Below are 21,231 nucleotides of genomic sequence, written 5' to 3' on the forward strand. Positions count from 1 at the left end.
CTTTTACCAAATGCTGAAAAAATTATCTTGGGCATCTGCTTTTTCATCCCCTCTGTTGAGAAGCAGTCCTGTGTTTGTAGGATTATCTGGCTTGTTGGGAGAGGTGAATCCGCAGAACAGGCTCGTTTAAGACAGGTTTGCATGGAACGAGCTTCATGCTGCCGAGGAGGCAACCTTGAACGCCTTGATTTCATTTACAGAGAGGTCGGAACGAGGGGCTGAGCAGCGGCACTCTCTCCAAGTCATCCTCTTCAGGCATGCAGAGCTGCGGGGAGGAGGAAGGGGAAGAGGGAGCTGATGCTGTACCGCTTCCTCCTCCCATGGCAATTCAGCAACACAGTCTTCTCCAGCCCGACTCGCAGGATGACAAGGTAGGTGGAGGAAGCAGGGAAGGCTTCACATGTTGAGATAACCTTTGTTTACTCAAATCTCTCTTCTGTTTACCATAAAGCTCTATTACATACTTTACAGAGATTCTGGGAACAGAAGTAATCACTATTCCACTTTAGACAGGTTTCCTGTGGAAAGAGTGTTTATTAAATGCATCTTTATTTGAAAAGTACAAGTGCAGAGTTTTTTCTTCAAGCACTTTAAATGTGGAAATGGGCAGCTTTGTGTGTTTGCAGGCATACTCACATCTGTTTAACAGATGCCATGTTTAGTGATTAGATTTAATTGGTTTATAATCATACCTTTGGATGTTAAGGTTCAAATACTGTGTGCAAGTAAAGTTTACCTGGAGAAATTAATAGTTGTGCATAATGTTTTTAGATCATAGACTGTTCACTGAGCTCTGCTATTTTGGATAGTCTTAGTTCCGGAAAAATAAAAACCAACCAACTTCTAGGTATGTGTCTTAGCAGAAAGAGCTGTTCACATCAACTCTTAAGATATTTTTCTGTAGTAGCATAGCCTTTTCTCACCACCACCGCGCGCCCCCTCTTTTTCCTTGTTGCATCTACAAGGATACTAAGAACTTTAAGTACAAATAAGGGTAATAATCCAGCTGTTTCTTACAAATGAAGGCACATTAACATCGAGGGTAAACATTTTTGACCATCAGTAATGAATTTCTGGATATAGTTTGTAATTGCATGAAAGAGATCCTACTTGCATGTTACCTGCTTTTTTAAATGTTGTGACATTCATACACTGGGAGGATTTATTTCACCTTTCAACCTGGATCAAATGTTTAAGGGGCAACTATCAAACCTGGAAATAGAAGGGTTTAGAGTAGGAAGCAGTATGGATTTGTGCAGTAAACTTTCACTTTACTTCCCTTTTGCTGCTTAAAATTTTTAGCCATTGTAATCTACAACATGAACACTTAGTGAATTTTATGGGGACTTACTCATTAAGCGATGTGGATGTGATTGAATAACTTTGGTTGTCAACTTCGTGGAAGACCAGGTTGGGTTTTTTCTTCCTTTTATCCCACTGACTTTCATTGGGGATCTCAATTATCCCTGGAGCTGTCACTTGCAGGGTCAAAATGTCAGCTTCCCATGCCCTATCTGTATTTAATTCCTACATGTCTTCCAAATGATAAAAGTATAATATATGGACAATATTCTTGAAACAAAACAGGTAAAAATAGAAATCTGAAATTTTGCCAGCTGCTAGACTTGAGAGAATATTTTATTGCTAGAAAATATAGTGTCAGTTTGAGGTTTAGAAATAATGTAGGTGAAAATAGTATATTAAGGTTCCTGCTAAGATGCCATACTTGCATGTCCCTTCAGTGACAGTAAAAAATAAATAAAACCTTCTCCAGTGAAAAATGGCTTTTGCTTACTCTTTTTGCAGAGTAAGAACAGTTACATGAAGGGATATGCCTGTAAGTTAGTATCCATTCACTTTTGTATTCCTGATGTAACATAAGACCCTTATTGCAGTAGAGTAAGAGGCTTTGAGTAGCTTTCAGTACCCAGCAAAGTTTTACTTATGACATTAATATTCACCTATTTGCAGTAAAAAGTATGTTGAGATGGATTTTAAGTAGCTTAAACTGCATTCTGGAAAAAACTTCTGAGAGGTTAAAATTTGGTACAGTTAATATTATGCATTAATTTTTCAAACCATGTAAAATGATGATACATTTAAGGTACATTATTTTTGTGCAATATCTGTCCTACTGCATGGTAGGAGGCAAGAAAGTACCTCCATGTGGCAGCCTTGGAGGCTGTATGTGCCTCCCTGAAGTCCACACAACAAGGTATACAGCTGATTTCCAGTACCTACAGCAAATGTTTTACTGGAACACAGAAGTGAGAAGCCAGAGCCAAGTTGCATCCAGCAGTAGAAGTCAGTTGGCCCTATTGATGGAGTTACTGATTAATGAAAAGCTTGCAGACACATTCCCGGTTGTCTGCCTTTTGGGTGGAGTCCTCCTTCACATTCCTGCCACACTAGGTGGTTTCTTGGGTTCCTCTGGATCCCAAGGAATGTCTCCTCCTTTCCATGACCTCAGAGGTTTGGCGTTCATCTGCACCACACTGCAAGCGTTTCTTCCTCGCTAGGGCTCCTGATCTACACTGAGTGCTGGAAACTCCCTGCTCGCTGGGTTTTTCCCTCCCTACCTAACCCACTGTGTGCTCCAGCAACACCTCACACCTGGGTGTGCTCCATTGCTCCTTCCACCTTTCCTTTTCTGGGCAAGGAGTGTGCTCTGCTTCCAGAGTACATCATCAGGAAGAAGGTCAGCAGGCAGACTTCACCTGGGCAGTCTTGGCAGCTCCTTCTTTTTTAGATAATATGTGATATAAGCATATGAACTGAAAAAACATCAGTTCGTGAGTTTTACCAACTGCCATGCTCCATGTACATGCTCCCATAGAGCAGTAACAGAGAAGGGACCTTGACCCAAGTCTGGTTCCAGGGCTGTCAGTTGAGTTCCATAGCCAAAGTGAAAACCCATGTACAAGCACAGCTTTGGAAGACCTGGTCAATAGTCAGATGTCAGGAGCATAATGCAACTGCCTAAAAGCCACGCTGGCTGTGAGATTGCTCGGTTTTAGGTGTGCATGCAGACATTGTGTACTAGGCCATGCTGATTTGCCTGATATCACTAAATAACACAACCATTCTCTCCCCTAAGAGCTCATCTGCACAGTATGCATTCTTCTGTTCAGTTGAATCATTGCACACTTCGTGGATTTGCATTTGATGGCAGTTTACAGATTGTTTGTATTTAATTTTTGGATAAGCAGTATAAAAGTTTCAAGATCAGTTATGTTAATATGAAACTAATTATTTTTGCTTTTTGTTTTCTCTTTTTGTAAACTCTGGTACAGCATTATGTTGACTTGTGCTCTGTCTCTGCTTTGGCTCAGTTCCCTTACCTTTCCATTTAAAGTTGTCTGTTTTCCTTTGCTTACCCAGTCCCTGTTTTCCTTTCCAAGTAAGATTAACACAAGGCAAACTACCTAAAATCTGTATATTCTTTTTTTTTTTGTGTGTGTGTGTGTTTACTTACGGGGAGCCTTGTTACACCCATGCTTGATTTGAGCAGAACCTCTTGTGTGAAGTCATTATACGTGCCATTTCTTTGTCCACTTTGTTGGAAACATTTGCAGGACAGCTTACTCTGTTCTACATGATGTTCACTGTATTGTTTGTAATATGAAGTAAGGTTCATATTGCACCCTGTTTCCACTTTCCAGTTATTTAATGATAAATGTAATATGCAAACAACTCTGTTTGCAAATTACTGAGGCTGAATTTAATAGCCCTCTCCCAGAATCCTTTACTGTTGAACACCTTTTACCTTCAGTTGTATCTATAAACTGGCATTTTATAGCTTATGAGGCCAGAGATCTTCTGTGCTCTACACATACCATTGGGGAAAATGGATGGCACAAGGAATGGTGAGCTCAATTTCCCCTCTGAATCTGGGTAATATACCCCAGCTCCTTTAGAAAAGTAAATGTCCCTGATTTACTGGTGTATTTGGTTTTTCTTCTTAGCTTAATGATGCTTTCTCTTTTATTTCATCTTCTTGGTTCCTGTTACTTCTCTGGAGTTGTCACTTTTTTTAACCACCAATACAATGTATTAACAAACTGTTGTCAATTTGGTCAGCTCAGGTGATTTGTTTTTTTTTAATAGCTATTTGTCAGGCATTATCATAATCAGCAAGATGAAGGATGTTTCCATGATTTCTGTTGCATGTAGGAACAGGGATTTTTATCCCAGCATTTAGCTTCTGTGAGGGTTACTTAAAATTTCCAATTGCAGTTGCTCAAGTTGGAAGGGATGATCTTAAGTGTTACATTATACTGACAGCTACTGTCAGGTACCTTTGTGTAACAGAGAAGTGAAGGAGGTCTCTTGATCTTTGAGCAAGTACCAGGCTAACTCTGGGATTCTCCTTCCTTTGTGTCATTGCACAGACATCTTCTCGATTACTGGTGCGGCCGACCAGCTCTGAGACACCCAGTGCTGCAGAACTAGTCAGTGCAATTGAAGAGCTCGTCAAAAGTAAAATGGTGAGGCTGACTGGCATATGTTTAAAGAAGTTGTGTCTTCAAGTCCTGACCTGCCCATCCCAAGCATACCCCTTTGACTTGTAAAACCTGATGCCTGTTTCAAAAGTCACTTTCTGGGTTGGTCCGTGGGTCGCTTGGTACACGCTCTTTTGTGAAAGCACTTGGTGAATATATGAATGGCTGTGCAGAAATAAAAACAGAACCCAATAAATGGGTGAGAGGAGAAAACAGAAAATGCAATTCTTACTAGTAAAAGGAAAAAGTCCTGTTAAAATGGATGCTAAGACCCAGGGTAACCTTGATTTGTGTGATAAACCTTTAAGAAGAATCCTTGAGACTGTATTTAGAGAAAATCTTGCAGAGTTGACCCGTAAAGCAGATAACCCTCACACAGAGAAATTTGGGATATCTAGCTGTTCCTTAAGCACCATGGTAATGAAAAAATATGTGACTGAGTAAAATGAGAACTTAACACTTTGGTAGCTCCTTCCTTGCTTTGCAGTGTTTGCTAACAAATTAAGTCGAAGGAATTTGTTTCAGCTTCTTTAAGTTTCTGTGCTTCAAAATTTCTCTGTTTCTGAACATGCTCATTGACGGAGAATAGGGAGTATGAATAATATGGGGAAGACACTCCCTTCGTAGTGAAAACCTGACTTGACCCAGTCCTGGAAAAACCTGCTCTAGATCACCCTGTTTGAGAAGGGGGTTGGACTATGTGGTCCCAGCAATTTTGTGATTCACTCAAAACTTTAAATCTGGCTTTTTGCAGCATAGATCCTGTTGGGCTTAGTAGAAGCAGCATTGTGGAAACTCTACAGAGAATTGCAGTATGGCAACCCCGTGTTACCAGAGGTTTGAATTTGCCAGGCTTGTTCTAAATTGGAGCAGTCTTGAATTTCAGAATGAGGAATTTGAATTTCCATTTTATAGTTTTCATTCAGAAGGACTTACACTTCACTTAGATTACTGTGCATGAAATAATTTCTGCAGTCTCTTAGAGTATTAATTTTGCTTTTTATTTACTGTTCCACCAGAAGGGTGAAGAAAAATTAATCTTTGGGAAAATTGAAAGCATCTCTTGGTAAATGGAATATTTGACTGTCTGTGTGTCTTCCAGACAGCCTAGCAGTGGATATAACTTTATGACCCGTGCATAAAGTCTCTGGTGGAGATGTTCTGATTTCACAATTTTGTCCAGGGGTCAGTTTCTCTTGGGTTTTGGGCTAATCGTATCATTATTGGGTTTTTACTTTTAGTAGGGAAACAGAAAAGATTACAGCTGAACCCCACCCTGGTGCAGTAAATGTGTCTTGCATTAAAGCCTGTATTCGCATTCAAGGAAAAAGTGATACTTACTGTAGCTTGATCCAAGATTCTGAGTTTGATTTAAAGTCCAGTAAATACTTCATAGAAGCTTGCTGATATTATTTCTCCCATGGCTTCTCCACACTTTGCACAGAGGGCTGTGATGTCCATGCAAGGGAGACAGTGTGTCTGGCAGAAGAGGCAGGGACTCTGTCCTAGGATCTGAACCGCTCAAAAGCAATATTGACTGAGGAAGTAATTATTTTCTTCAGTGAGTCAGTATTTTGGCTAGTTAATGTCATAAACAAAATGTCTGACAAAATAAAAAGGTCACTTCTGTTGCAGTAAAAAATGTAACATCCAAAAAATCTCCTTTAAAGATATCCTACTCATTGCTGGAAGTAACTTGCATGTGCCAGAGCTAAAGTAGGACAAAATAATTTAATCCCTGGCAATAAGCACACAACTGTGTAGCTCCCATCGTAGAAGTACTTGCATCCTGAGCAGGATAGTCTTGACTTTTATCTCTTGCTGCTTAGACCAATTGAACAACTTTGTTTCCTGTGAAGGAAGGACTGATGTATCTCAAATGTGCTTCTGTAAGGTTAGGTTCGCTGTCCTGGAAAGCCAAGATGTTCGTTGGTTTCCTGGAAGCTTGAAACCACTTTGCCAAGATCTATTGCAGTAATTGGTATCCCATAGGTTCCTGTCTATAGCCACATGTAAATGCATCCTGTGAATTCATTGCTGCTGTCTGTCTTGAACACCTTTTCAGGCCCTGGAGGACCGTCCCAGTTCCTTGTTGGTAGATCAAGGTGACAGCAGCAGCCCATCCTTCAACCCTTCAGATAACTCCCTTCTCTCCTCCTCATCGCCCATAGATGAGATGGAAGAAAGGAAATCCAGCTCCTTAAAAAGACGACAGTAAGACTCCATTTTTGACAATGTTTTGAGATAAATGTTTTTAAAATGTTCATTTTCAACTGGCAGCAGAAACCATTAATCTAGAAGGGGGAGGACTTGTGCTAGGTGTCAAGCGTGCAGTCACATTATGCAAAGAAAAAACATTTTCTTAAACAGTCACAGTTTCAATTTCCTGTGATTTTTAATATTAGTTACACCTGTGTCTGACTTGTGTCACATGTCACTCATTTATGGGGGAAGATGCTGATCTTTAAGTGTTTAAAGGGTGATTCGGCTTCAAAAAACTGGTTGTTCCCCTTGTTCTGTTCTACCACAGTCTTTATTTCTTTATGTAACAGTACACTGTTACCATGGTAGAAAAGAAACATGCCTCATTTCAAAATTATTTAAATCTGTGGGTAGAAATAGCAGTTCACATACTTCAGAGACTCCAGACCAGAGACATAATAGCATTTTATTTTAAACAATAGTTAAATGTTTAATTTTAATGACACATGTAAGAAAACATCTGATTTTAGATAAACAGAAATAAGCCTGCTCTGGTTCCAAAGTCAAAGCAGCATCTTGCTTAGAAAGAATGTGCTTAATTCTCCCATTGCAGCTCTGCTTATCAAACATATGTGACTGCAAATGTGCTGGGTGCCATTAATCCTCTAAGAATCTGTTTCGGGTTTTTAATTAAGTGCCTGTTCACCATTTTCTCTCTGTTGCAGCTACGTCTTACAGGAGTTAGTGGAGACAGAGCGAGATTATGTACGTGATCTGGGCTATGTAGTTGAGGTATGATGTTTGTCCTTCTCTTGATTTTTTTTTTTTTTTTTCCTTTTAATGTGGTATTGACCAGCTGTGTAGCTTGAACCTCACCATTTTTTCAGGACAAAACACAGGAAGAAACTGAAAATGTGAATGTTTGCATTCTGGGTTTTCCCTCCTGCAGGCTTTTAACATGCTAGAAATACTTCTTCAGATCTTATTCGATGGGATTTTTTCTTCCTGTTACTGTGTGCACCTTACTGTTCTTCTGAGGAGTGTAGTTACTAAGTTTTTAGATCACTACCTCTGACTTAATAGTATCTCAGTATCTTAGATGGTTCTGTTTAGTACAACTCTATTCAAAAAAACGTTGTAAGTTGGCAGGTAAGGGAACAATCCTGTCTTTTGAAAGGCTTACTTCCTCTCCCACTGGTAGACTTCTAGTTTCCCCTTCTGGAAAATGAGATAACATCACCTATCTCCTTTCAGTCTTCAGCTACTAACAAAATGCCTTTGGAAAAGTAGAAAGGATGAGTGTGACCGGGAATTTCAGCCTAAGGAGGTTCAATTCTTAAGCTCTGATTTAAAAGGAGGAAAGGAAAAGAGGATGGGCATTGTGCTAGTGTTTTTACAGTATTTAAAGGGTGCATGGGAAGGCTGTGAACAGATGTATTTTTGTCACTGCCAAAATAATTCTTGGTGAAAATGCCATCAAAAACATAAACTTGCAAACTAAAGCCAGACCTGACTGAGGAATAGAGGTGTTAGAGGAAAAAAACAGACTTAATAGAGTTGCATGAATACTACAGAATTTAAAAACACTCCCAGCTCTAACTCCGTGTTAGAATTGCACAGTGAGACCAGTATATATGCACCAAAAAACCTGCTTCGGGCTGTAAGAAGGATTGTAGAAGCTCCCTCTCTGCTTTGAGCCCGTTCAGGTGGGATAAATTAGCTAGATTGAATTTGTCTTTCTAGCACTTTTGCAGGCAATCTCAATTTGTGATATTTTGTGTCTGTGCTCTATGTTATGCTGTGTTTTAGGTTGGGTTTTTTTTTGTCGCAATCAAGCTGTCCTGGCTAATTTGTAAAGCTTCTGGGAAAAGGGGGATTAAAAGATAACTCACTTTTTTTAAGTAGGTTAAAATGCTCACAGTGAATATCCTTGGACTGTTGCAGGGGTATATGGCACTTATGAAGGAAGATGGTGTACCAGATGACATGAAAGGCAAAGACAAGATTGTATTTGGAAACATTCACCAGATTTATGACTGGCACAGAGAGTACGTATTAACTTGAAAACCACCTGCTGAACAATTCTACCTAAAAAATACTAGATTGACTTTAAGAAATTTTTTTTTCCTTATATGTTCAAGGTAAACAAAAAGTAAACGCAGTTGGTCTCATGCTTTGAGTTGTAGATACTGTAGATTCAGCTTATATATTGGTGTGAAGATTGGATTTAAACAAGGATGCTTATATGCACCAAGTGCTTCAACTCTGTAGTATGCATAATATTATGCATGGAAGTGTTTTCATTGTTTGAGGCTTTGTTTTCAAAAATGTTTTCTCTAAGAATACAGTCTAAAGAATTTGTTAGAGGTTAGCATGGCAACGTGAACACCTCAGACCTTCAGACCAGGAAGGAAAAAAGTTTCAATCAATGTATGAAATTAAGGAATTGTGTTAATGAACACCAGTATTATTTTTTTTTTGTTTTTCATTTTGGTGTGGACTCGGTGTGCCCTTTAGGAAATCTCTATTCAAATTTTAAACTGTTAACATTGTGATTTTGGACATACATTAATATCCAAAGCTGCTGATTGGGGACACAAAGTGGACCTTGCAGTAAGACCACCACGCCTTGCAACCACCTGTTGATAAAGTGTGTGCTATCAGAAGGGAAAAAAGCTCTCATTCTGTTTATGTTCAGCTTCTTTTTAGGAGAGTTGGAGAAGTGCCTTGAAGATCCAGAAAAGCTGGGATCCCTGTTTGTTAAGCATGTAAGTGCAAATGTTGTCTTTGGCAAGCCCTTATTCCTGCTACTGACCAACATGTTTGATTATTAAGGATTTATATGTGGTATGACACAATTAAGAAGTACTGTAAAACTAGCTTCATTGTAGAAGGTGGAAAGGTAAGTTACAAGAGCTTATAAATAGACTGAGTAAATAATCTAGCTTTTTATATCTTCCTGTGGAGGGGAAATGGGAATGTGGGGTCCTGTTCCTCAATTCAGTTCCAGTTCTGTGTGAGGAAATTGTCATTTCCCATGACCAGATACACCTGTCTTCTAATCCCAGGTATCCGTGCGGTACCATGGAACCAAAAATAGGACAGCAGCCCATTCTTCATCCCAGTTTCAGCACATTCTAGTTGTATATCCTTTCCCTTTCTGAGAATCAGAGCAGTGGCTGGGATTCCTCCCTCTTCACTTGGGGAAGAAATTGAGAACGCCAGAAATTCATGATGCTTAATTTTAGTCCAACACAGTACCTTTTACAGCTTTATGAGAGTCCCTGGTTTTCCACTTTTCATCTATTTGTTAAAAGGAATAACCATGTGTGATACCTGGGGATGTTGTAACACTCCAAAAGGAAATCAGATGAGGTAGTTCTCTAGAAACTAGGTACCAAAATTCAGGACATGTCAGACCTGCCAGTAATCAGTCAGTTTGGTGTCTTTTTGTGTAGAAATATGATTTCACGATTGAGATGAGGTCTCGGGGTACTCCAAATCATGCAAAAGAACAGCTAAGTGTCATCATTCACGAAGACTTTGCAAAGTGTGCAGACTGAACACAGACTGGATTGAAGCAGTTTTAATGGATTTCAGATTTTCCCTGCAGTTTCTGTTTGAAGTCAACACAAGGGTAGCAAAAGAGCAGAGAACCCAACATTAATGCAACAGTAACGCTGCAAGCCAGGTCTAATTCCTGGGCTAATGATGAGGAATGAGCTGTTTCATTTCTGAGGGATTATTATTATTAAAAAAAAAAAAAAAAACCGAAGCAGGCATAGCAAGCGGGGAGTTTTCTGGCACTGGTAAAATGGGAAACCTGAAGGGAGCGACTCTCCCTGTTTCTGGTTTGTTTTACTTTCTTCTGGTGTATTTGTAACTGAGTAGTCTTTGAAAGGCACCCGTGCCACTCCAGATGGAAAGGCAAGCTGTGATGCTGTTACATCCTCTAGCAAAAGCCTGACTCTCAGCTGCGATGTGATGAATCAGTTCCTGCTCTTCATCTCTGTTCTGTGTCCTTTTCCATCTCCATCTTGTTTCTGCCTTTTTGCTTTGCATTTGTCTTTACTGGTTGGTGTTTCATAAGTCTGTGAGCAGCAAAGCCAAACCAATCCTAGTAACATTATAAGGAAGATTTTGGAGTAGGTAATGGGTGCATATGATATATGGCTAATGGTGATTTTAAAGGCTGAAGTTAGACACTATCCTGTTTGGGGTTTTTTTGTTGCCTTGGTGTTAAAAGCCAATACATAAGCTACAGAATCAAGAGTTTAAAAAAAAAAATACAGTGCCACCATTTCCAGGCTACAACGACCATTTCGGCTACATCACCTACGTCTCCACTCAAATTTCAGTAGGACAGTCAATACTAAATAGAAGACCAAGAGGTTTCTCATGACTGTTCTGTACAGCTAAAGAGGAAGAGGTCATTATTCTAATATATTAGAATAATAATCAGATTGTTAAAATAATATTAAAGTGATAATATTTCAAAGGGCTCCATCCATTTGTTCTTGCTAAAAGAAAACTGTAACTATTTTTCTACTTCATTTTATTGTGGGACCTGCTGAGCTATCATCTATAAATGCCTGCTGTGGCGATTTTTTTTACATGTATCACATTTCTAAAATCATCATGATATTCCCAAATAATTGTGTTTCCAGGTCTGCAGTTTCTGCATATGTAGCTGCTGCCTTTTCCTCAAAAGGACTTTTTTAAATTCATACTTCTGAACAGCTGTGCTTCTTAAAATAATACTCCATTTCAATCTGGCATGCTTCTTTCTTGATGATGGTGATGTATCGTTCTGTATCTCTGTTCTTCTAGGAGAGAAGGTTGCACATGTACATAGTTTACTGCCAAAACAAACCAAAGTCTGAGCACATTGTCTCGGAATACATTGATACGTTTTTTGAGGTAAGTTTCTGAGAGGCAATATGCAAGATGAAGGGTGTGTACAAATTGCGTTCTCAGATCTGTTGACATAAACAAACCCAAAAACTAAACAAAAAGGCAAGACATATTGTTGTTACTGGTTTGCACTATAATTCCTTGCCACTTCTGTTGCGTTTTCTTGAGTCTAACCAGTTCCTGGAAATACATTAATCTCTAGGGAAATAAAACTGTAGTTTAGGTATAAGATATTGATTAATCAGCAGTCTCATCCGTACTAGCCCTAACCCAGGCAGTTAACAGTGCAGTTTTGAATGAGCAAAGATCACTGACAAAAATAGGTTGTATACAGCCTGTTATTGAAAAATTACATTTGACTATCCAATCTTTTCAAAGAAAGATACTGAAGATGCTTGGATTGGAGAACACTTGGGAAACAAATCTGATACAGCTAAGGGGAAGGACTCTACCTTTTGCTAACTGAAAATTAGGTTCTGCTCTTATTTTGACAGTTTCTGCTCTGATAGCCATTATGAGTGATATATCCTGCTGTGTTTCTAACTCAGCAAAACAGTGCAAAGCTGTTTCAAACTGAACAAACAAAAAATTTTGTTTTACAACCTTCAGGATCTAAAGCAACGCCTGGGCCACAGACTTCAGCTCACGGACTTGCTAATAAAACCTGTGCAGAGAATTATGAAATACCAGCTGTTACTAAAGGTAAAGGGATGTTGAGATTAATTATTTAATATGTGTGTTAATGGATATATTTTCTTTATTAAGTACTGTTGATGCTTTTCCATTCTCCTCCCAAGCAGAACATAGATTTGTAAGCAACGCTATACGATTATTTTCTGAGCATATTCAAATAGTTATAAAAATTACAGTAAATAACTTGGGCAGAATTTTCCCTTTTTTTTTTAACATTTAAAGACCAAATGAACACAAATCAGTGACATGGAAGTGTTTAGAATTTGTACTAATGTCATATGAAGGGACAGGGATGTCCTAACTTCTTTTCAGATATAACTATGGTGTGAGCTGTTGAGACTCATCCCAGGTTTTCCAACTACATCTTCAGACATTTTAATATCACTGAAATGTTTCCTGAAGAGCAACCCTGTGTATCACAGAGTTAAATGCCTTAATACATGTTCTTGTGTGATCTAAAGCATCTGAATACATCTTAAAAAAAAAAGGGGAGGGAGGGGGTAGCAACACTACAGCAAGAAGCTTTAAAAAGAAAATTGTTGTCTGTGTCTTCTGCAGTTGGCTGTTCTCTGACAAAGGATGCAAAGGATAGCAAATGCAGATTTTCTGAGATTTCTTGTTACTGATTAATGAGAAAAGAACTCATTTTTTTTTTCCTTTTCAGGACTTCCTCAAATACTCTAAAAAAGCTAACCTTGACACAACAGAACTAGAGGTACTTGAGCCATTTTCTCATAGTGATTTGAATGCTCTTCATTTTAACTTCTATTTGTTTTGACATAGTTGCTTTCCTTTTTTGATCTTCTTGAGAATGTGATTATGATAAGTGTTTACTTTTTGCATTTCTCTTCTAAAGCAGCCTTAGCAAATGAAACAAAGTTTTATCCTGCTAACTCATTTGGAACATAAAGCTTTGACTTTTTATTTGTCTTCAACAGAGAGCTGTAGAGGTCATGTGTATAGTACCAAAACGGTGTAATGACATGATGAATGTTGGCCGCCTGCAAGGATTTGATGTAAGTTGGCTGTGGTTTTGCTTAGAGCTTCTCTCACGTTCTCCAGAAATGAAACGTTCATGTTGTGGGGAGAGAGTGGGGGTGAGAAGTGAAGTGAGGTACGTTGCTCTCTATCTGGTTATCTGCTGCAAAAGTCAGTGGGTGAAAATTCTTAGGCCCTGCCAGGGACTTCTTCCTAGAAAGTTTTACCTGCTGTGTCAGTCACACCAAGTAGGCCATTCTGCAAAATATAGGGAGTGCTGATGTGATTGTAGTTCCCTTATTGACTAATGGCTTGCAAAATAATAAAGTAATCAATTATCAGACCTGACTTGAGCAGTGTAGGCAAAAGGGGTGTTGCTGAGGTCACTAAAGTTACCTGAGGCATCTGTAGCCCTTCTCCTTGGTTTGCTAAGTCTAGCAGAGATGGAAGTTCGAGCAGTGTGCATCAGCCAGGCTGTAGTCACGTGCTGTAGTTGCAAAGCCCTTCCTGCGCTGTGATGCAGGTATGAACTTGAATTCTTCATGTTTTCAGCACCCTGGAAGACATTGCAAGATAGAAGTTACTTTGTTGAGGGTGGCAGGCAAGGAGTTATTGAGACTAGAGGGATGAAGGCCTCTGAGTTACTGTGCCTCAGCTCAGGCTGCAGTATGAATTGAAAAAGGTGGATTTTTGGGAGGGGGGGAATTCTTGATGATCTTTGCTTTTTAGAAAAGGACTAAAAATGTCTAATGTATAAGAGGATCAATGAATATATAATGGCCAGTGACACTCAGTAATTGGGAAATATACAAAGCTATTTTGCTATGAGCATCTGCTCACAAAGGTTGATTGGGGAAAGAAATTGAGAACTTCACTAAATGTGTTTCTGCTTGCCTCTGTGTTTAGGGTAAAATTGTAGCCCAGGGTAAGCTCCTGCTCCAGGATACATTCTTGGTTACAGACCAGGACACGGGACTTCTGCCACGCTGCAAGGAGAGACGGGTCTTCCTGTTTGAGCAGATTGTCATTTTCAGTGAGCTGCTAGATAAAAAGAAAGGTTTCTCCATGCCCGGATTCTTGTTTAAAAACAGTATCAAGGTAACTGTTGTGTGTGAGTCTTTGCGTCCCCTGCCCAACCTCTGCTAAGGTAACCGTTTCTGATTCAGTGTGGAGTCACTAGTGCTATCTAGATGTGCAGTCATCAAGCACGGTGAGCGGTCAGTCATTTCCTCAGATTTGTTTCTTGCCGAATTTGGTCTCATTCTGATGGTAAATGGAAATCTTTGAGTCTCAGCGTTCTCATGCTTCCCGGGTGAAGCATACCAAGTCTCGTGTTCTTGTACGAAGCTGGGCAAGCATTCACAAAGGGTCTGGTCTTCAGCTCTGTTCTAGGTGTACACAGAGGCATTGCAAATAAAGGTAATAACTCTTCATGTATCCCTTCTTTTGAGTTTCAGTTGAAATGAGTTCTAGTGTGTAGGTAGCATCTGTAAGTAGTGACACCTTGGTAGACATATCAGCTTGTCTGCAAGCAAATCCCACAAACAAGTTTTTGCTCCTTCTGCTTCAAGCCTTCTCCAAAACAAAACCTGCTGGTATTAGTGCCCACCAAGCCTCCTGGTGAAGCATTTTGTGTGGACCCTACCTCCCTTAATTTGCCTCCATGCTGCCTGCCAGCTGAGCGTCTTGTTCAGCGCTGGCTAGACGGCCCACTTCAAGGCATCGCTTCTCTGTAGCAGAAGTCTTTGGAGTGGGCCTGTGGTAGAGCTCCACGTTGGGCTCAGCATTTTAAATAACATGAAAGGAGAGTGAGGACCAATGGAGAATGTTTGGTCATAATGACCAGTCAGAGATTGCTCAGGCATAGTGTGTCAGTAAGCTGTACACTAATTCTAGTTTGCTGTTATGCTTCAGTTCATGGTACTGTTTTACTGAAGGAAAGGATCACGTCATTTGAAGATCTGACTTTTGAGTAAGACACAGATTTCAGCTGTATATTTCTCTTAAAACGTGTGAAGTAAATTCTATTTGTTTGGGTTTTTTTTTTCTTTTCCTTCCATGAAGGTGAGTTGCCTTTCCCTGGAGGAAAATGTGGACAGCGATCCGTGTAAATTTGCACTAACATCAAGAACGGGCGATGTCACGGAGACCTTTATTTTGCATTCTGCCAGTCCAGGAGTCCGCCAGTTATGGATCCATGAAATTAACCAAATTTTGGAAAACCAGCGCAACTTTTTAAATGGTAAATGCTTTCTTCTCACTGAAAGCTCATAACTGAATGACTTCTTTCCTCATCAGTTGTTTCTTGGCTTTCAGATATTTTGCAAGCTTCCTTTTTCCTGAGCTAATACAGAACACGTGGGGGATATGTACTGTATTTTTGCTTCAGAACATATGCTAGCATTTATGATAAGGGTGGTAGTCTGAATTTACACGGTGTTCTCTTGGTGAAATTTTCCAAATGTTTTGTAGGAGTCAGTTAAGATTGGCGCCATCCATTGAGGTGGAGAGCTTGTGTTACCCCTTTTAAGCAAATGCAAACCTTTAAAGGCTAAACCCAAGTGGAAGTTTAAGTATCTATTCAGAATACATTTTGCTTATGTTATTTTCGTGGCCATTGTTGTCATATCTTACTGTGGCAGCAACATTCAGATTCTGCAGGAGAAAAGTAGATGATGCTAGTGTCTGCTGTGATGCTAGAAGGTTCTGGCTGAATTTTTATATCCATTAGCTGTTGGATTTTTTCCAACAAAAAATGTAGATTTTACTTTTTTTTTAAAGTTGTAATGGATGGAGCTGAGAATTCAGTCACACTTTTTTCCCAGCTTGGCTGCTGACTGAAAGTGATCCTAGAGGAAAAACATTTCTCCTTGATTTCGGATTTTTTCATCTTTAATAGAGGTACAGGTGGCAAGCCATGAATGTGTGATATAGAAAAGTGATTTGATGTCTTTGGCATGACCAGCACTGCTAAGAGAATTTACCTTACGTGAACAGCACTCCCCTTCCGCTAGTAAACATGTCTGTTTTAAACTGTTCCTGTTCCCTTTCCTGCCCTCCTTTCCTTGATCACATTGCAGCCTTGACGTCCCCAATCGAGTACCAGAGGAACCACAGCAGTGGCGGAGGCGGCAGCGGGAGCAGCAGCGGTAACAGCAGCGGCCCCAGCAGCTGTAGTGGCATCCCCAGTTCCAGCCGTAGCCGGCCATCCCGGATCCCCCAGCCTGTCAGACACCATTCCCCAGTCCTGGTCTCCTCTGCAGCCTCGGCCCAAGCAGAGGCAGACAAGATGTCAGGTATGTCCATTCACAATCTCTCCCTGCCACACTACAACACCTCCTTAGAAGCTGGCCAGAGCCAGCCAGACAGGCACCCTCCCCATGCAGAACTGGATGGTCCTCAGAGAGAAGCTGAGCAGATTCCCAAGATGAAAGTTATTGAAAGTCCCAGGAAGACAGCAGGAAACATTTCTGGCTCAGCTGACGGAGCCCAGAAAGACTCACGTGGAAGCTCAGAGGACAGTCGCTCAAGAAACAGCATAGGATCACTGACGCTTGGGAAGCCAAGGCCAGGAGCCATCTCACCAATGAACTCTCCTCTCTCCACGACTTTCCCTTCTCCTTTTGGCAAAGAAACCTTTCCACCCAGCAGCCCCCTGCAGAAGGGCTCCTTTTGGAGCTCCATCCCAGCATCCCCCGCCAGCCGCCCTGGCTCCTTCACTTTCCCTGGGGACAATGACTCCCTCCAGCGGCAGGTCCACCGCCACTCTTCACACAGCAAGGACACAGACCGCATGAGCACATGCTCCTCGACCAGCGAGCAGTCAGTTCACTCCACCCAGAGTAATGGGGTAAGAGCGGAGCACCTCTGTCCTGCAAGCTCTTCTAAAACCTTCCCATGCTCCCTTTCTGTGCGTTGCCATCACTCTCCGTACTAACTTCTGGCTCTCCAGTGCTGTACTGCTCTGAAATAATCAACTGTTCGAGTATCTTCTGCACATTAAAAACCACAGAACTGCCTACCTCTCTGTGTATGTATACATACAAAGGTGGATATGTATACAGACACAAAAGCAACTGCTAACATTAGATGCAACTTCTGCCTCTGCTGAAAACGTAGATCACTAGGCTGATACTAACTTGCTCTCCTTGCTTTTTCGTCTCTAATTTGAAGGCACATGATTAACATGCCGAAGCGTGGCAGCCAGAGCACCTTGGGGTATGCATTGTGGCCGGCACTTAAATCCCACTGCCAGGTTTTGGCAGATTGCCTTGGGGCTTTTTGACCTCTCACGCACAAACCCGCCACCGCTGTCCTGTTGAGTTTTAACTTCCTGGAGACATCTACAGTACGTTCCCTGGGCTGCTTGATTTTTATTTATTAATTTATTCCCCCCCGCCCCCACCTCCTTTCAGCCTCAGTTGATGTACAACATTCTCTTTTTAAAACCTGTGTCTGGTCAAGGAAGCTTCCAGCAATCCACTCAAAAATGGGCCATCAAAGCCTAGCTAAAAATCCTTCTACTACATCCACAGCAAATGGTGGCTCCAATTCTGTCTGTTCTGCTTTGTAAGAAGAACTGGTTTAGGGCATCTGGAGATTCAACCTTTTAGTATGCACTTGGTATGTTTGTGGGGACAGCTGGTGTATCAACAGAATCCATACTCTCTGTCATAGCGTCTGCCAGGAAATGCAACACAGCAATCTCAGGGGCATGTGCAAATCTAAAGCAGAGATTTCAGGGCACTTGCCATGGATGTGGTAGGCAGGCTACGGTGCCGTTCTTTTTAAACTCACATTGATTTTTCTCTCCCTAAGTGTTGTGTTCACAAATGTTTGTTTTTCTGCGCTCTCACAAATCGTATGCAATACCAGTTTTTCAAATCACCTAACTTGCCAGACCTTTTTCAAATGCATGCATTTCTTTATAGAGTTGTTTAACACACAGAGCTTTCTTGACTTCTTAGTTCTTACACTTACTTTTATAATATCTTCAGAAGGAAAAAAATTATGCTTTGCATGTATTGTATTTTTATCCCGATCTCCTTTCAGCTTTCCATTTGGTTTAGCTCTGTCTTGTGTTTATCTCCAGTTCAGCAGAATGTAACGATAACACAGTATCTGGAATAACTGCAGTGTTTTGCAACTCCTGCACAGCATGTGAATCAAGATGGTGGCACTTTTTATATGCAGAAAAGACTCACCTATTGCAATTAGGTATCGCAATGCGGTTGGTGCCATTCCATTAAAAAGAGAGGGACAGACAGGGTGGCACTGAACTTCCAAAACATTGGAATTTGGATACTGTCTCACCAAAGACACTGTTGCTTGTTTTTATCTTACCGTAAAACACATTATCTGAATGCATGCCATTTGCTTCACAACTGTGTTTCTTTTAGTTTGGTAATTGGGATGGGTCATAATTCTTCACTTGTAGCCTTGTTTCTAGGCCATACTTTAGTGGGATTTCTTACCACATTCAACAGGCCAGAGGAAATGGGTTGTGAAGGTTTGTTTTGATGTAACCACTTTTGTGTGTGTGTGTTTACATGCATATTACGGTTAAGGTTGGTGACTTACGGAAAAGTTACTTGTAAGAAGAAGAAAAAGGAATTGGTTTTGCTAGTATTTCAGGAATATGGGAGGAATTTTTTATATTTTGATTGTAAATCCTCCTCTAATCCCATAATTGAGGTCAGTGATGACCAGCAGAACTTGCTGTCGAAAAAACATTAAGTGGAAGAATTACGACTTCCTTGCAAGGCATCAGAAAAGGCTATCTTTCTGTGGTGAGAATAAGTTCTGATATAAACACATTCACAGGAACATTTGTCACGTAGTAGTTACCAGACACTTGTTTATTTAACAGATTTATCTGTCCTTGTTGAAAATAAGAAATATTCAGAGTTTAATATGATCCTTTGTGACCTGACTATTAAAAAGAAATGTTATGTTACAGGAAGGGTCAGTTCTGCAGTTAAACAAATTGTGCTGCATGCTAAGAAACAGTATGCTCAGCAATAGCATGTGGGGCAAGGTTTGGGGCTTAGGTTGATTTTACTGCTTTTGCTACTGCCTTCCCTTCTTCTCCTTCTGAAAGCCTAACAGAAGGAGTTAAAGCAGCTTGCTCTGAATAGAGTTGTTTCTCACATAGCTAAAAGTATCTAGCAAGCTGTAATCTTAAACACTGGCTGAAACTGGAAATAGTTTTTTTCTGTTGTTATTCCCAATTTGCCTAATTGCCTGAATCATGGACAGGCCTTGCTAATACCATGCACGGTCCTGTAAGCCAGACAAAATGAATTCTTCCCCTGGACATACACCATCTGGAATTAAACACAGATATCCTTTCGTAGAGGTACAATCCAGGATGAGATCTTCCTCCATGGTAGCATTTGCTTCATCATCCTAATAGGGAAGAAATGTCAGAATGGACTTGACTCACCCCGTTAAAGAAAGTAGTTAGCTAGAATTAAATGTACAGACTCACTGGAAACCCAAGCCATTAACGTGCTGCACATGCCATGAAGGAGTAATCTGAGACTATTCCTTTCCAAATGTCTTGGTTTCTCAGTAGATTAGCCAAGCACAACACTCACAGGGAACACAGGCACCAGGGGATGCAGTGACTTGTTCGCTGCCATTAGCAGCTTGGAAGAGAACATGGTTTTCTCGGCTCACAGCGTACCATGCTGTCTGCTGACCCCTGCTGTGTCTCCTTAACACTGTTGGGAAGAATAGTTGATGGTTTAAAATGGTGATACTGTTTTAATCCTGTGTGCTAAGATTTCTACTTGCTGCTAGCACGTCCGTGGTGCTAACGTGTTTCTGCTATACCAGGCACAGTAGTCCCAGGTACAGCTGGGTACTGGCTTCCTTCTTGAACTCAGCTACTGCTAAGCAATAGTGAGCGCTTACTGGTACTGAACCAAGACAGTTTGAACTAGGAGCAGAGATAAAAGGCACACACGTATACATGCCCCATGCTGCTTCATGAATAAGCCACCCACTTTATTTGTAACTTGTTTCAAGAAGGAAATAACTTCTTTCAGGGAATAGTGCCACAGGCCGATAGTAAATCTCTCACTTCCATTTATTACATCTCATGTGAGAATCATATGCAAATAGTTTGTCAAACTTTAAAAAAATAATAATTTCAGTGGATTCATGTCCTGAAGAAGGTTTTTTGTTTTGAGAAGTGGCATGACTGGTATTAAAGTACACCTGATCAGCCGTAATTACCTTTCCACAAATGTTCAGTGAGGAAACGAACAACATTCATGAACAGTAGCTGAAAGTATTTGATAAACTGATAACAACGCTCAGCTATCATTGTCATTACTCAGTTAGGGGTGAGATTTCCAGTTTTAATCTGATAGTTCAATGGGCTTATTTTGTCCAACAAATGAATAATTTCTTTTTTCAGTAGTTTACCTCATCCTGCGTGATTAAGGAACAAACTTGATCATGCAGATCTGACCAGAGAAAAGCTGAGGTTTTGAGAGACTGTTAAAAGCCAATTTTGTTCTTCTGTACCTTGTCATGTTTTGTGTGCAGAAGGCTGGTGTCTGAGATGTGACAAATGTTGCTAGGAAAGACTTTCATCATTGGAATTTCTGGTTTTTCTGAGGTAAAGGCTTGACCTGTTACAATATTAAAACTGTACCTGTAAAACCATGAAAAGCTGCTCTGCCTGCTGCTGTAGTTTTGTTGCCTGATATAGATGCAAGATTTGGTGTCTGAGGTTGAAAGGAAGACCAGTTGAGATCTATGTGTGAACTGACTCTTAGTTAAAGGAAGTAATCCTGAGTAAAAGTAATGGGAATAAATTCCTGCAGCGGTTCTACGTAAAGGTATTTAAAAATCAAGCTAGTTTGCACACAAGAAGTAGACATGGGCAGCTCTAAAGGAGAAATTGTAGGACTCTTCTTTGACTGCAGCT

General features: G+C 40.4%; 1 protein-coding gene across 1 annotated transcript in view; it reads left to right on the forward strand.

The window, feature by feature from the left end:
- The window catches only part of TRIO (trio Rho guanine nucleotide exchange factor), a 251,584-nt gene that overhangs the window by 217,749 nt on the left and 12,604 nt on the right, over positions 1-21,231 (forward strand). Inside the window, exons 36-48 of the mRNA XM_084260751.1 lie at positions 201-371; positions 4,392-4,487; positions 6,568-6,716; positions 7,430-7,496; positions 8,649-8,752; positions 9,403-9,472; positions 11,535-11,624; positions 12,228-12,320; positions 12,976-13,026; positions 13,250-13,327; positions 14,196-14,387; positions 15,354-15,531; positions 16,370-17,139. Coding sequence (XP_084116877.1) covers positions 201-371; positions 4,392-4,487; positions 6,568-6,716; positions 7,430-7,496; positions 8,649-8,752; positions 9,403-9,472; positions 11,535-11,624; positions 12,228-12,320; positions 12,976-13,026; positions 13,250-13,327; positions 14,196-14,387; positions 15,354-15,531; positions 16,370-17,139 — 2,109 coding nt within the window. The remainder of the gene's footprint in view (positions 1-200; positions 372-4,391; positions 4,488-6,567; positions 6,717-7,429; positions 7,497-8,648; positions 8,753-9,402; positions 9,473-11,534; positions 11,625-12,227; positions 12,321-12,975; positions 13,027-13,249; positions 13,328-14,195; positions 14,388-15,353; positions 15,532-16,369; positions 17,140-21,231) is intronic.

This window comes from Gallinula chloropus, assembly GCF_964237585.1.
Source record: "Gallinula chloropus genome assembly, chromosome: 2".
In the NCBI taxonomy this organism is placed as follows: Eukaryota; Metazoa; Chordata; class Aves; order Gruiformes; family Rallidae; genus Gallinula; species Gallinula chloropus.